This window comes from Geotrypetes seraphini, chromosome 17 (assembly GCF_902459505.1).
Source record: "Geotrypetes seraphini chromosome 17, aGeoSer1.1, whole genome shotgun sequence".
In the NCBI taxonomy this organism is placed as follows: Eukaryota; Metazoa; Chordata; class Amphibia; order Gymnophiona; family Dermophiidae; genus Geotrypetes; species Geotrypetes seraphini.
Window position 1 is genome coordinate 36372493 of NC_047100.1, and position 15922 is coordinate 36388414.

The 15922-nt window shown below is 44.8% G+C and overlaps 1 protein-coding gene and 1 long non-coding RNA gene across 2 annotated transcripts in view; one reads left to right on the forward strand and one right to left on the reverse strand.

The window, feature by feature from the left end:
* The window catches only part of LOC117351224 (store-operated calcium entry regulator STIMATE-like), a 310978-nt gene that overhangs the window by 182925 nt on the left and 112131 nt on the right, over positions 1-15922 (forward strand). Inside the window, exon 4 of the mRNA XM_033926229.1 lies at positions 11775-11896. Within this exon, the coding sequence (XP_033782120.1) occupies positions 11775-11896 (122 nt within the window). The remainder of the gene's footprint in view (positions 1-11774; positions 11897-15922) is intronic.
* LOC117351225 overlaps positions 1-15922 on the reverse strand; it is a 127427-nt gene that overhangs the window by 12148 nt on the left and 99357 nt on the right. The gene's annotated exons all lie outside the window — the stretch shown is intronic.

Here is a 15922-nt window from a genome sequence, read left to right on the forward strand (position 1 = left end):
TCCGCAAGGGCGGAGTCACAGAAATGAGGCGAGACACCGGGTCGCACTCCTGACGCCACTGGGACGCGAGGGTCCACTGAGGGATCCTCAGATGTAGCCTCGCAAACGGTGTGACCTGTACCGTCGAGGCCATATGGCCCAGCAGCATCATCATGCGCTTGGCCGACACACTCGATAGTTGAGAGACCTGGCGGCTCATCCGTACCAAGGTTTCCAACCGCTGGGTCGGCAGGTAGGAGCGTAGGCGCACCGTGTCCAGCACCGCACCTATGAATTGAAGAGACTGCGACGGCCTCAACTGAGACTTTGGAAAGTTTATCTCGAACCCGAGAGTTTGCAGGAAGGCAATAGACTGTCGGGTCGCTGAGATAACCCCCTCCCTGGTCGGGGCTTTGATGAGCCAATCGTCCAGGTAAGGGAACACATGGAGTCCACGTGACCTGAGGGCTGCTGCAACCACCACCATGCACTTCGTGAATACTCGTGGGGACGCGGCCAGGCCGAAGGGCAGTACCCTGTACTGGAGGTGGAGGTCCCCCACCTGGAATCGTAAGAATCTTCGACAGGCGGGGTGCACCGGAACATGGGTGTATGCTTCCTTCAGGTCGAGGGAGCACATCCAGTCCCCTTCCTCTAAGAGGGGATACAAAACCGGGAGAGATAGCATTCGAAACTTCTCCCGGGCCAAGAATTTGTTGAGCTTCCTGAGGTCCAGTATGGGGCGCAGGTCCCCGGTCTTTTTTGGGACCAAAAAGTAGCAGGAGTAAAACCCCGTACCCCACTGGTCCTTGGGGACCGGCTCGACCGCCCGAAGCTTCAAGAGAGCTTTGGCTTCGGTTATAAGGGTCGGTAGCTGCGAACGGTTGCAGGGGACTAAACTTGGGGGACTGTCCGGCGGCGAGGACACAAAGTTGAGCGAGTAGCCCTCGGAGACGATCCGGAGCACCCAAGCGTCTGAGGTAATCCCGGTCCATGCCTCCCGGAAGGACCGAAGACGGCCCCCGATAGGAAGGGGTTCCTGTGGAAGTGCGGAGGGGAACCCGCCCCGTCCGCTCGGCCCGTCAAAAGGAAGGCGCGGGCTTAGAAGGGCCCTGCGCCGGGGCTTGGTTTTGTCCCCCTCTGCCTCGCTGAGACGGACGTCTCGGAGGCGGTCTCGAGAAAGCCGGGGTCGACTTCTGAGGGTATCGGCGCGGCGGAGGCCGAAAGGGTTTCTGCGGCGGGGGCCTAGGTTTGGGGCGGACCAGGGATGCTAGAGAGCGCTCCTGTTCCGACAAGCGCTTGGTCGCCGCATCCAATGACTCGTCGAATAACTCGGACCCCACACAAGGCAAGTCTGCCAGGCGTTCCTGCAGGTTTGGGTCCATGTCGAGGGTGCGAAGCCAGGCCAAGCGGCGCATGGCCACCGCGAGGGCCGACACCCTCGAAACCAGCTCAAAGGCGTCGTACACTGCATGGAATAGGTACAACCGCAATTGAGACAGGTTGGACATAAACTAATCGAATCCTGCTCTTTGGGAATCCGGTAACGAGTCTCGATATTGAGGAAGGTCCTTCACCATACCACGCAAATAGGAGGAAAAGGTGAAGGCGTAATTTAGAACCCTGGTGGCCATCAGGGAATTTGAATAGAGGCGACGGCCAAACTTGTCCAGGGTCCGCCCCTCCCTGCCTGGTGGAACCGCCGCAGAAACCCGTGAGGGCTGTGATTTTTTGAGAGCAGACTCCACCAGAAGAGACTGGTGTGAGAGCTGCGCCTTATCGAACCCTTTAGGGGGAATCGTCCTATATTTCGATTCCATTTTTGAAGGCACAGACGTGACTGTAAGAGGGTTTGACAAGTTCTTCAGCCAGGTTTGCAGAAGGACACTGTTGAGAGGGAGTCTAGGCACCTCCCTAGGAAGAGTGGGGAGGTCCTGTTCCTCCAAAAATTCTTTGGAATACCGAGAGCCTACCATGAGGTCAATCCCCAGGGCTTGGGCCATGTCCTGAACGAAGGATGAAAATGAGGACGGCCTAGCCTGGGGGGACGGGGTTCTCGACCGCCCCACTGAGGAGAGGGGGGAGGCCTCATGGGAATAATGAGGATCCCTAACCGATCCCGAATCCCAGGATCCCCTCTCGAGGGCCCTCGAGGGGGAAGGGGAAGTTATCCTCCTCGCAGAACCCTTGGGTGAGGACCCCGGGGTTCGTGGGACACTCTCCCGTTTCCTCGGCGAGGCGGCCCGGGAAGACTTCCCATGAGGTGAGCGGAGGAGCCTCGGGTTGTCGAGGCGCAACTCCGACACCTGCAGCGCCTCGCCCCCGAACGACGAGGAACGGTCGCGCCGAGGCGAGCCTCGGGGCCGCTTAGACTTCCTCGATCGACGCCCCGTCCGAGGTCGCGTCGAGGGCGAGGCGTGTCTGGAAGACCCGGAGGAAGAGGAGGAAAGACGGCGCACTCTGCGCAACTTTTCTTTGGGCCTTACACTCCGCTCAGGGGGTTCTCCCGAGGTCGAGGTCCGGGGCGGGGCCGAGACCGAGGCGAACGGGGCCACCGTACCCTGAGGCCGAGGTCGCCGAGGCCGGGGCTCCCGAGGGAGCCCAGGCCGGGGCCTCCGAGACCGAAGGCGCCCCGGCCGAGGTCGAGGCCGCCGGAACCGCAGCACGCTGCAACACTTCCAGGGCTCCCGACAGCTCCGATGAGATCAGAGCTCGGAGGAGATCCTGGAAGGCCGGAATCCCCACGAAGGTGGGGAGTTCCGAGTCCGGGGCACACTCCCTGGAGGGCGACCTCGGTTTCGAGTATTCCCTCGGGGTGTGCGGAGTCGAGGTCCGATGCGGGGCCGGGGTCGACCCACCCGCCTTGGCCTGACTCGAGGATGGCTTCTTTGCTGAAGGGGATGGAACAGAGGACTTACCCGAAGCTTGCTTCACTGACGACGCCTTCGAGGAAGAGGGCCGAGGCGAGGCCGAGGCCCCCGAGGACGCCGAGGCCGAGGTCAAGGCCGGGGCCGAAGCCGAGGCCGACGTCGAGGCCTTAGGCGGCGCGTCGACGGCGAACAATTCGGCCATTCTTGCCTTACGGCGACGGAGGGCCCTGTTTTGGAAGGTAGCACAGCGATCACACGAGTCTGTCGGATGTTCGGGCCCAAGACAGACAATGCACCACCGGTGAGGATCAGTGATGGAAAGCAACCTCTCACACCGGCTGCACTTTTTGAATCCCGTAACAGGACGGGACATCCACGAAGAAAAAGAAGAAGGCCGGGAACGTACCGACGTCCCGCGGCCACGGATTCCGGGAGCCCCCGGAGCCCGATGAAAAACGAAAGACTTTTTTTTTTTTTTTTTGAAGGGAAACGAAAAGAAAAACAGCACCGCGAACTAATTCGAAGGAAAACAAACTAAACGCGGCAGCTAGAAGGCAAAAACACTGGAGCTCAGATCCACAGGGCTTTCTTGCTCCGCGGAAAAATTTGAACTGAGGACCACGAGGTGGGATGCGCCCTCTAGTGGGCGAGAAGGCATGCACATGCGTGGTGCAGTGTGCAAACTTGAAACTTTAATCAAGTTTGCTTGAAAAGCTGTCCGCGCCGGGGCTCCGTAGATGACGTCACCCACATGTGAGAATATCATGCCTGCTTGTCCTGGGATAAGAATATATTACAACAAATTATTCCAGAATAGCACTTTGATATCTGCCATAGAAACATATCACCCACCCTTCATTGATGCAAAATGCAGCGGTCAAACTGATCTTTGGGCTGAGGAAGTTTGACCACGTGACACCCTACTACCGGCAGCTGCATTGGCTGCCAATGGAGGCGCGCGTAAAGTTTAAATTTGCCTGCTTCTGCTTCAAAGCACTACACGGACTTGCCCCTAAATATATAACTGACCTTTTCGTCTTCTCAGCCAACAGACACAAGAGAAGCTCACATTTCAACTTCTTTTCCCCCCCAGTGAGAGGTTGTAAACTGAAAAAACACCATGAACATCTTCTCTCGCACCAAGCAGCATCATGGGGTAAAGACCTAGAACAATTGCTTTCGCCCACTACTTATGAGGAATTTAGGAAACGTCTGAAAACACACCCGTTCCTAAAGTATCTAGACAATTGATCCTCTCTTCTCTCTCCCCTCTATAGCGATTAACTTGTTCTATTGATCACTCTCTCCTCAAAAATGGATTTCCTGTCCTATTAACCCTCTTTCTTCCTCCCTTCTTAAAGTCAATCGATTTGTACCTTTGCTTAATCTTTGTAAACCGCATAGAACTTCACGGTATTGCGGTATATAAGCTGTTATTATTATTATTCATCATATTTTCAATAAAAATATACACATATTATATATCATAGTATAACACAATATGTAACATTATTTCTAACTCCCTCCCCCCTTTAGTGTGCTAAAAAAGAAAACGAAAAGGAGAAGAGAAGAAGTGATGACTATTCACTACAATATTTTGCCAATGGCCCCCATATTTTTATAAATTTAGTATATGTCCCTCTTTGTACTGCTATTGCACGTTCCATTTTAAATATATGGCATAATGTATTCCACCAAAATGTCATTACAACTTCGGGCTTTCAGCTGATAAAACTTCTTTGGATGCAACCCAGCATTTGCCTAGCCTTGGATGAAGCTTTCTCTACTTGATTGGCAGTCTTCATATCTTCACTAATGATTACTCCTAAGTCCAGTTCTGCAGCAGTTCTTGCTAAGGTCTCGCCATTCAGGGTGTAAGTACTGCATGGATTTCTGCTGCCAAGGTGCATAACATTACATTTTTTGGTTATGCACCATGTCGGAGCATGGGAGCAGTGCCTCAGGAAAACCCCTTAGACTCCTAAGTTCTTCCACACTGTGACCTTATGCCCAATGGATTGATTTTCGTTGTAATGCCGTTACTCTTCCTAGAAGAGATCACAATTTTAGGTTATAAATGTGTCTGGCAAGGCTAAATGGTTTGGCCTGTTATACACAGTCACTTTGTTCTTTAATTACTATTTATGAGAATTTGAGTCGGATATTTTGGCTTACACTAATGATTATTACTTGGGGTGCAGTGGTATTGAATGACCTGTAGAAAGGAACCACTGGGTCGTGAAAGAAAGAGCCTCGGAGTTTAAGTGAATAGCAATTCAGTTAAAAAAAACACCTTCCCTCTCCCTTAGATAATGCATTATAGCAATCAGCTGCTTATTTTACCAAAAGGAAATACATTTTTCACAGGGAAACAAAACACCCCCCTTTCTATATTTTTTTTAAAAAAATTAGACAACAAGTGTGCTTATCTCAATGCAATTGCTAGAATTCCTTGTCTAAGGAAGAGGGAAGGTTTTTTATGCCAGTGATGTAGTGCACTGAATTGGTGTTCACTTAGGGCTAGATTCACTAAGCAAACCGATCGTGTACCCATCGGTTTGTGAGCCGATTTCCCTCCGAACCGATTCACTAACCTCTCCTCCGATCCAATCCCGATCCGTGCATGCAACGCAGGAAAGACGTGATTCACTAAACTTATCGACTGGCTGGCCGATCAAAAAACTAGCTTGTGCTAAAATCCCTGATTCTCCTGCCTGCTGCCCTGTTCTCTGCCCCGATCTCTCCTGCCCTTCCCCGCAGTGCAAGCCCGTGGTTTTAACCCGCAGGCTTAAAGCGGGTTAAAGCCCAAGGGCTTATAAAAAAAAAAAAAAAGAGCAAAAAAAGTTTCCTACTTAGAGCATGCGTAGACCATCATCTACAGGCAAGGAAGATGGTCTGTGCATGCTCAAGAATCGATTTCTAGCGATCCGTGCAGTGTGTGGGGGCGTGCCAACGATAGTCCCCATTTCCATGCAGGCCTTTAGCGAATTTGTCGGCCCTCGTGCAATCAGGCACGGATCGAAGGTTAGTAAATCTAGCTCTTAAACTCCGAGGCTTTTGCTCTCAAAAAACCCTTCTAACATATTATCAATTGGGGATCATTACTATGCGCCATTAGTGACTTTTGAGGAGTGGCAATTGAATTGGGGTGTGTTATCTTGTCCTCCAGTCTTTCTGCTATTGATTGTTGTGATTCTATACAAAGAAACCACAATGTTAAAAGTAATCAGAAATCACCAAAGGGACGACACGTTTGTTTTACCTTACATTATTTCACCGTCACCTCCTCCCCGTAATTAATAATTTTCCGTTTTAACTTTATTTCCCAAATTCAGACCCATAAAATCATCCACAGGCAAAGGTAGAATGGCTTTTTTTAAAACCGGATTTATAAATGAAAAGTGGGGCAAAGCCTAGGATTCTTCCTATATGACATATTAGGGCAAAAGACTTTTCAAAATCTAGTTTCATTTAGTTTGAAGGCATTAGATTATTTTCTGTATTATATGGGAGTTATGTATAATATCCAGCACTTGTGACTGACTTACAGTTGAGTGCAGCCTCTCTCTTCAAGTCTACAGCGACATCTGGTGGCAAATTAGCTAAATCGTTTTTTGTTTTTTTTTTGACATTTTACATTAGTGATTTTTATTCCGCCATTACCTTGCGGTTCAAGGCGGATTACAGAAGAGGATTTCTGGACATGTCCGGAGGTGTTACAGAGTAGAGTGGGTTGCTTCAGAGGATTGAAATGTTTCATATGGTGTTAGTCTTCATGGATTTCTTGAATAGCAGGGTTTTTATTTCTTTTCTGAAAGTTTTGTAGTCTGAGGTCGCGATTAGTAGATTGGAGAGTTAGCGGTCTAGTATTGCTGCCAGTGTGGCTAGAAGGCCATCGTACAGCTGTTTGATGACTCTGATTGGAGGGTATGTGAATAGTGTCTGGGTTCTCCTGTGTCTATTCTGGTAGTTTAGATTAGGCGGTTGTTCAAGTAGGCTGGGCTGTTACCATTTATGGATTTAAATAATAGACAGTCAAATTTAAATAGTATTGCTTGAATTGGGAGCCAGTGTGAGTCGAGGTATGCCTCGGTGATGTGGTCGTGTTTTCTTAGTGAATAGATTAGTCTCAGGGCTGTGTTATGTACTGTTTGTAGTTGTTTTATCATTGTTGCGGGGCAGGGGAGATAGAGGATGTTGCAATAGTCAAGGAGACCTAGGACTAAGGACTGGACCATGAGCTGGAATTGTTTTCTGTCAAAGAATTTTCAAACTTGCCTTAGGTTTCTCATGACCGCAAATGATTTCTGTATTGTTGTGTTGATTTGTGGTTTCATGGTGCAGCATCTGTCTATCGTCATTCCCAGAAGTTTTAGAGTGGGTTGAATGGGTTATGTGATTGAGTTTATTACTAGGTTTGTTATGGTTGGGGTTTTATTTTTTTAGAGAAGTATAAATTTTGTTTTGTCTGGGTTCAGTTTTAGTTTGTGGTCTTTCATCCATGTTGCCACTGTTTCTAGGCTTCTGTGTGTAGTGTGTCTGTCATGGTGGGCGTTGGCTGATCAAAAGGCAGGAGAATGATGATGTCGTCTGCATAGCTATAGGAGGTTAAGCCTATTTTGTCTAGACAGGTGCCGAGGGATGCAATGTAGAGATTGAAGAGTGTTGGGGATAATGGCGATCCTTGGGGTACGCCATAGGGGTTGGACCATAGTTCTGATTTTTCTTTGTTTGTCTTTACTCTGTAGGTCCTGGATTGTAGGAATCCTTGAAACCATGTGTGTACTTTGCCTATGATTCCTATTGTATCTAATAATTGTAGCAGGATGTCGAGGTCTACCAGGTCAAATGCTGCAGTGAGATCTAGTTGAATAATCAGCATTTTTTTTTCCTGTGCTGAAGTGTTGTCTAGCTGTGTCCAGAAGGGAGCCTAGTAGTGTCTCAGTGCTGAAGTTGGTTCTGAATCCGGACTGTGTAGGGTGGAGCAAATTGTGGTTTTCTAGGTAGTTTTTGAGGAGTTTAGCTACGAGGCCTTCCATTAGCTTGACATATAATGAGATTGAGGCTATGGGTCTGTAGTTGGATGGTTGATCTGTTGCTCCTTTTGGGTCTTTTAAGATCGGGGTGACGATGATTTCGGAGAGGTCTTGTGGGAAAAGGCCATCTGTGAGCATGGTTTGTAGCCATTGCATGAGGAGTGTGTGAAATTTTAGGCTGGAGGTTTTTAATAGGTATGGAGGGCATTGGTTGAGGTCGTGGCTGTATTTTTTTTTTATAGAGTTTGTTAAGGTCGGACCATTGTATTATGGAGAAGTGGGACCAGGTTCTATCTGCTGCAGCTGATTCTTTTTCTGTGGGGGGGCATTGTTATCTCTTCTAGGTGGATTGGGGGTTCCTGCAAAGTTTGCCCTGGCAGTTGTAATTTTGTTTTATAAAGTATTCAGCTAAAAGGGTAGCTGAAGGGGGAGGGAGGGTTGTCTTTCTTGGCTAGGTAGGGTTTGGTGTCTGAGTTCTTTTAGTAATTGGATTAGTTCTTTTTTGTGTGTCTTGGGCTTCTATGCCTATTTGGTTTGTGTAGTATGTTTTTCTTTTAGTTTTAGTTTGTATTGTTGTTTTAGTTCTTTCCATGCTGCTCCTGTATGTTCTTGGTTACTTTTTCTCCATTTTCTTTCTAGTCGTCTGCATTATCTTGAGTAGGAGTAGTTCGTTGTCGAACCATTTGTCTGATCATCTGCCGATTCTGTTTTTTGTTTGTATTGGGGCTAGCTTGTCTAGGGTAGTTGTACTTATATTGCACCATTGTGAGATGAAGTGTTTGGGGGTCACACTCTTGGATTGTAGCATCTGTTTTATTCTAGAATTTGGAGGGGTCGATATATGTACGTGATTTGTAGGTTAAGCTTTGAGATTTTTCTTGACCTAAGGATGTACAATTGAAAAATCATACGATCCCTGTAAAAAAAAAAAAAAAAAGATGTTTATTGGGAGCGATGCTGGATTGGCAGTTGTCGATGAAAAAGCAGGTAGTTCTTGATCTCACTTTCTGTTCAAGATTATGCTTGATAATAAATGTTTAAATTTTATAAATAAAAAAAAAGAAAGAGCAGGTAGTTCATGGTCTGCAGCATTTACTAAAGAGATTAAAACCATTACTAATTAGGAAGGATTTTCAAGATGTTTTGCAAAGCCTTGTATACTCTGTAAGATCAATTATTGCAATGTTGGCTTTTATACCTGCTTCAAAGCACGTGGGTCAGCTTATTTGAACTGGAGTTTCAAACAGTTACTGAGGAGGAAATATCTAAAACTGCTAAAATTATTATGAAAATGTATTTCTCTTCTCCTTGTACATGTAGAGATTGGTGGAATCTGACACTTCACAACGTAAGTGGTGACAAGTGCATATGTATGTTGAAGTGTAAACTTTATAGGTGCGCAGACGATATAACCATTATTTTACCTTCACCAAATTACCTTAATCTTGGCAAGAGTAAAAGAATGAATAAAGGCATTCAAATTGAAACTCAATGTACAAAAGAAACTCAATTTTTCTTTGCAACTCCTCATTGTAATTCTCTTTCTTGTTTATTTTTTGATTTGGTCATTGTAAACCGCTTTGACAGATTTCTCACAAGTGGTATATCAAATGTCCATCTGGTTATGACAACGTAAATAATTACCAATCACCTGGATAAGCACACAAAAATCAATCAATCAAGACATACAGTATTAAAACTTGAGGCAGTGATGATAAGAAAAGGGATCCATAAAAATCCTGCTTAAGTAGCAATTGCAGTTTTGATTATTTGTGGGTTTTTTAGCTTGCTGGCTCCTCCCCAAAAATTACATCAGCTTGCATAGAGAAATCGCCGATTCCCAGCACTTTCTTCATCGGGTTTTGCCTCTCCTTCAGGAACAGGCCAGGTCTCCCATCATGTTATCCACGGTTTCACCATATTCACAATGGTTTTTAATAGAAAACAGCGAATAACATATGGAAAAGTTATTCACGGGTCTGTTCATCCCCTATCACAGCGAATACGGAGGGAGAAGTGTATATCTTGTAAAGTGGATGAAATTCTTCTAGAATCAAACTTTTCATTGGAAGCTTTTTCATTGTCCAGATGCCACCACTGAAAAGGACCATTTCCTAGTCCTTTGTAAACAGGCATCGGTGTCAGTGGGAACGTGCAAGAAATTATGTGATGGTCTCAAGCAGCTATTGGGAACAATTGGCCCTGACTCATACGTGGCTTTAATAATTAACATGATCTTTTTAAAACCTAGCCTGCAAATCTGGTGAGAACCAACATACATTTTTTGGTGTGAAGAAATGTGTTCCTAAACCTTAAAACCTTGTAAACTGCTGTGATGCCATTTTGGCCACTCAGCGGAATAGCAAGTTTTAATAAAGATTATAAGATCCTAGTGGCTCTATTCTGAATTAATTGTAATCAATTATTTTAAAGATTTGAAAGGTACAAGGGGCATTCAATAATTTATCTACTAGAGTATGAAAGAAAGTAGCAAGCATGCTGAAACAAATCTGTGCATGTTGTGACATGTTTCAAGGTTACTCGTGCATAGTTGCGGCTCAGTGCGAGTCTAACATTCAAGAGACAGGATGTCGGGAAATTCCTTGTGTGAATCAAGTAAGAAACTGCTAGATTTGGAGCACCGTTCAGTGAAAAAAATTCTCACAAAAGAAGGGAAAAAGCCAAAGGAGATCCATGACCTCATGTCTGCCCCATCATCCTACAAAGTAAAATTTTAGAGCAAGCAGTTTAAGTAGAGTAGAGAGTCCATTGAAGATGGCCATCACACTGGACAGCCTGTGGAAGCAACTTCCACAGAAATGTGCAAGAAAGTAGTTTGGAAAATAATTCTCGAAAAGTTTGGCATGTCTAGGGTTAGTGCAATATGGGTTCCAAGAATGCTGATGCCATCCATGTAAGAAGGCCGCAAAATTCCATTGCTATCAGGAGAACTTGGAGGTGTTCTTCGAAGACCAAGTGAATTTTTTCATCGTTTGGTGACTAGAGATGAGAACTGGGTCTATCACAGAGATCCTGAGTCCAAAATGGAGTCACTGCAGCAGGAATCAGAAGTAAGTCATCCCACACTCCAAAAAAAGTTCAAGACAGAAAGATCTACAGGCAAAGTCATGGCAACTGTCTTCTGGGATGATGAAGGACTTTTGCTTCTGGAGTTGATGCCACACAAGGCAACCATAACCAAAGAGAGTTACGGCGACACAATGATTGCAGGAGTGAATCAAGGAGAAAAGATGAGGAAAACTCACAATAGGCGTGCAGCTTCTTTACAACAATGCGTTGGTGCACTTGTCATGACAATCACAGGTGCTATCCGAGAATGTGAGTTTCAGCAGCTGAGCCATCCACCCAAAAGTCCTGACCTGGCTCCCTCGGATTATTTCCTGTTTCCTGGACAGCGGATTTGACGTGATGAAGATGTCAAGGAAGCTATGACATCCTGGTATGAAGGTCAAAGAGAAGAATTCTTTTCAAAGGGGGTTAAACGTCATTGCGGGAAAAATGGATGGAGTGTGTGGAGCTACATTGAAAAATAAAATTTTTTTGAAAAACTCTTTTCTTTCCACTGAGGTGATAAATTATTGAATGCCCCTCATAAACTAATGTAAATAGCATTGTAATAATCTAGTCTAGATAATTAAAGCATGAAGAACCAGTTCCCACGGAGATAGCAGAGAATGCTGATGTCGGATGGGGGGGGGTTTGCAAAAAAAAAAAAAAAAAAATTTAACTAATTGTCAATGCTGCTTTGATTGTGCTATACCTACTGCCATGTTTTAAATGTAGAAGTTGATAAGAAAGCATGGTTTACTTAGCAAAAGCTGTTTCTTTTTTCTTTCTTTATAAATTTCCTCTCTCTCTTTTTTTCCAGGTATCTTATAAATTTCTTATTAGATGCTACCTTGGGGATGCTCCTCATTTATGCGGGTGTTCGTGCAGTCAGCAGTCTAGTTGAATGGCAGCAGTGGGAGTCCCTGCGATTTGGAGAATATGGTAACGGAAATGATGGGTAGAGGTTAACAGCGTAGTAAGGGGGGGAGGAGGGGGCAATCTTGCTCGGTGCAGGCACTCCGCTTTCTCTCCGCCCCCCCTCCCCCATATCTTTTTAACTTCGATGCATGCAGCCACCAACTTGCAGCCCACGTCGACTTTGGTGCGCTCACTGATGTCAATTCTAAGACCCGCGCCTCGGAAGTGATGTCAAGAGAGCGCCGAAGCTGGGGAAGAGGGCAGGGGAGGGCACCGTTCACCCTCACCATGCCACTGTGCACACAGAATCCCCATGACATGTTGGAGCCTAGGAATTCTCAGCCTAGTTTTCAGTGAGCCCTCTAGCCAATATAGTTTTTAGGAGATCCATAGATGCATTGTCTATATGGTCTTTCTTTTGGATTCATTGTGGATCTCCTGAAAACCAAAATGACCAGGGCATCCTCAAGGAGCGGGTTGAGAGTGGTTGCCATAGCAGAGCCAGATAACCAGTAAAGGTTCCCACCTCTCATATTTCATTTTTGGGAATTGAGCTTTTCTGTGCTGGACACAGCCCTGTGTACTTTAAGTTTTTTTGTTTTTAGTGGGGGTTTTTTGTTGTTTGTTTTTGTTTTTTTTTGGGGGGGGGAGGGAACCAAAGAACTCCACATACTTTTTCAAACAAAATTAAATGGCCTTGCAGACAAGTGGGCTAGCCCTCTTTTTTGCCAACATCTGGCCTTTTAAATATTGTGTATCAAGCCATCAATATTTACTTGATATGGATGGTTTTATGGCCAAGTGGACTAAGCCATTTTTCACACTTTTTGAGATATTGAGGGTTAGCCCATTTGTCTATACGATGTCCAATTATGTGTACCCCAAATTTCTAATTTTCTTTTAAAAAAAAGTTAAAGCCAGTTTGTGTGTTTCCATTGCTCTTTTGAGATTTTAGGAAATGAATTATTCAACTACAAACTGTGTATGAATGGAATGATATATTTGCAGGTATGTCATGCTGCTAGGAGGGGCTAGTGGCTTTCTGAGATTATTACTGCTATTCCCATAGGCCAAGAAAAAGCTTGATATATAGACAGTTCATGTGTACGTATTTTACATTTATGAAGTCTAGATGTGTTTAAAGAAACTAATGCTAAATGTACAAAAAAACAAAAGTAATGCACTTGGTTAGAGTATCACAAGCAAGTCCTTTGCCATCAGTGAGGATCCTTGACTCTGTAGTATCTAGACTATCAATACGACTCTCGCTTAGGGGAAAAAAAAAAAAAATCGGCATATACTCTATAAGCTACATTCAGGCTACGCAGTAAAGAGCATAGAGACAGAATATATAAGTTAAACAATACCGCCGATAACAACGAGCTCTTTGCGAGGACAGAATTCCATGAACATAAGCCGCCTGTGTCCGTCCATGAAGGAACGACTTAAACTATGACAAAACTATCCCGCCCAAGCCACATTCTGACAGACGTGCTAACAAAATATCATGATCCAAGGTGTCAAAAGCAGCAGAAATGTCTAATGACACCATGGATATATTACTCTCCTTGATCAAACCCACACCTGAGTTTATCAGTGAGTGATGTTAGTAATGTTTCAGTACTATGGCTTGACCAAAAGGCATATTGATTAGAATCTAAAATGTCATGCATGCAGTTAGAAACATAAAGGCCAAATGGCTCATCCACAGTAACCATTATCTCTTTCCCTCTCTGAGAGATCCCACGTGCCTATCCCAGGCCCTCTTGAATTCAGACACAGTCCCCGTTTCTACCACCTCCTCCGGGAGACTGTTCCACGCATCTGCTACCCTTTCTGTAAAAAAGTATTTCCTCAGATTACTCCGGAGCCTGTCACCTCTTAACTTCATCCTGTGCCCTCTCGTTGCAGAGTTTCCTTTCAAATGAAAGAAACTCGACTCATTTGCGTTTATATTACGTAGGTATTTAAACGCCTATATCATATCTCCCCTCTCCCGCCTTTTCTCCAAAGTATACAGATTGAGATCTTTAAGTCTGTCCCCATACGCCTTATCACGAAGACCGCACACCATTTTAGTAGCCTTCCTCTGGACTGACTCCAACCTTTTTATATCTTTTTGAAGGTGCGGCATAAATACCTCCTTTTTCCTACTGGCCATACCTCTTCCTATGCAACCTAGCATCCTTCTAGCTTTCGCCGTCACCTTTTCATATACGATCTCACCCACGTCTCGCACTTCCATCGTGCACATAAGTTCTTCACTCCCCCCCCCCCAAACTGTACCGTTCCCTCGAGTTTTTGCAGCCCAAATACATGACCTTACATTTCTTGGCATTAAATTTTAGCTGTCAAATTTCAGACCATTCTTCAAGCTTCACCAGGTCTTTCTTCATGTTATTCACACCATCCGGCGTGTCTACTCTATTGCATATTTTGGTATCATCTGCAAAGAGGCATATCTTACCGGCAACCCTTCAGCAATATCATTTATAAAAATGTTAAAAAGAATAGGTCCGAGAACAGATGCTTGAGGCACACCATTGGTAACATCCCTTTCCTCGGAGCGATCTCCATTGATCACTACCCTCTGTTGCCTTTCATTCAACCAGTTCCTGACCCAGCCTGTCACTTTAGGACCTATCCCGAGGGCACTCAGTTTATTTATTAGATGTCTGTGTGGAACACTGTCAAAGTTCTTTGCTAAAATCTAAATACACCACATCTAGCGCACATCCTCTATCCAGTTCTCTGGTCACCCAGTCAAAATAATTGATCAGATTTGTCTGACAAGACCTACCTCTAGTGAATCCATGTTGCCTCCGGTCCTGTAATCCACAGGATTCCAGAAACTTGACCATTCTATGTTGTAAAAGTGTTTACATTAATTTGCTTTCCACAGAAGTCAAACTTATCGGCCTGTAATTCCTTACTTCCACTTTTGTGGAGTTGGACCACATCTGCCCTTCTCCAGTCCTTCGGTACCACTCCTGATTCTAGGGACTCGTTGAAAAGGTTTCAAGTTTATTAGTATTTTGATATACCGATCACATGTATCTGGTCGGTTTACAATATTAAGAAGATAGAAAATAAAACTTTTTTTAATAATAGTTGAATCTAAATATTAATAATAATAAAAAAAAATATTTATGAAAGTAGGGGGGAGGAGGTCAGGAGAAAGGCTTGATTACGAAGGATATGGGAGAGGGGGAGTGGTAAAACAGAAGAAAAGGATGGGGTATCGCATCCTGGAAGCGTTTTTATTTTCCCATATTTGTTTGGGGATTCAGTTGGAGCTACCAGAACTTCCCTAAGTTCCTTCAGCACCCTCGGATGTACACCATCTGGCCCCATTGCTATGTCTGCCTTTATTTTAGCTAGCTCCTCACGAACACAACCCTCTGAAAATCTATCAGGATCCTCCATAACTCCTCTATCCCTATTCATGTTTGTCTTCTGCGGTCCCGCTCCCGGCGCTTCAGCCGTAAACACAGAACAGAAATATTTGTTAAGCAATTCGGCCTTTTCTTTATCAGCTTCTACATATTCCTCCTCTTCACCTTTGAGTCTCACAGTGCCACTTTTGCACTTTTTCCTATCACTAATATATCTTTAAAAAATGGCTTGTCTCCCTGTTTTATCGTGTCAGCTATTTTTTTTTTTTTTTCCATTTGCATCTTTGCTTTCCTGACTACATGACCAGCCTCTTGTAATGTTTCCAGATATTTTTGCCCGTCTTTCTCTTTCTGTGATCTTTTGTAGTTTATGAAAGCTAACCTCTTATTCCTTACCTTCTTAGCTACTACTTTTGAGTACCAAAGCGGCCTTCTTTTCCTCTTACTTTTACTTACTTGCCTCACAAAAAGGTTTGTCACCCTTACAATTGCTCCTTTCAGTTTTGCCCACTGCAATTGTGAAAAACTAAGCAGTGATCCATTGTTTTTTCATAATTGAATGTATTACATGTATTTCACTTGATGTAAGAATTTAAAAAAAGAATAAAAAATATTTATTAAAAAAAAGTTTTGCCCACCGCATTTCCACTCCTTC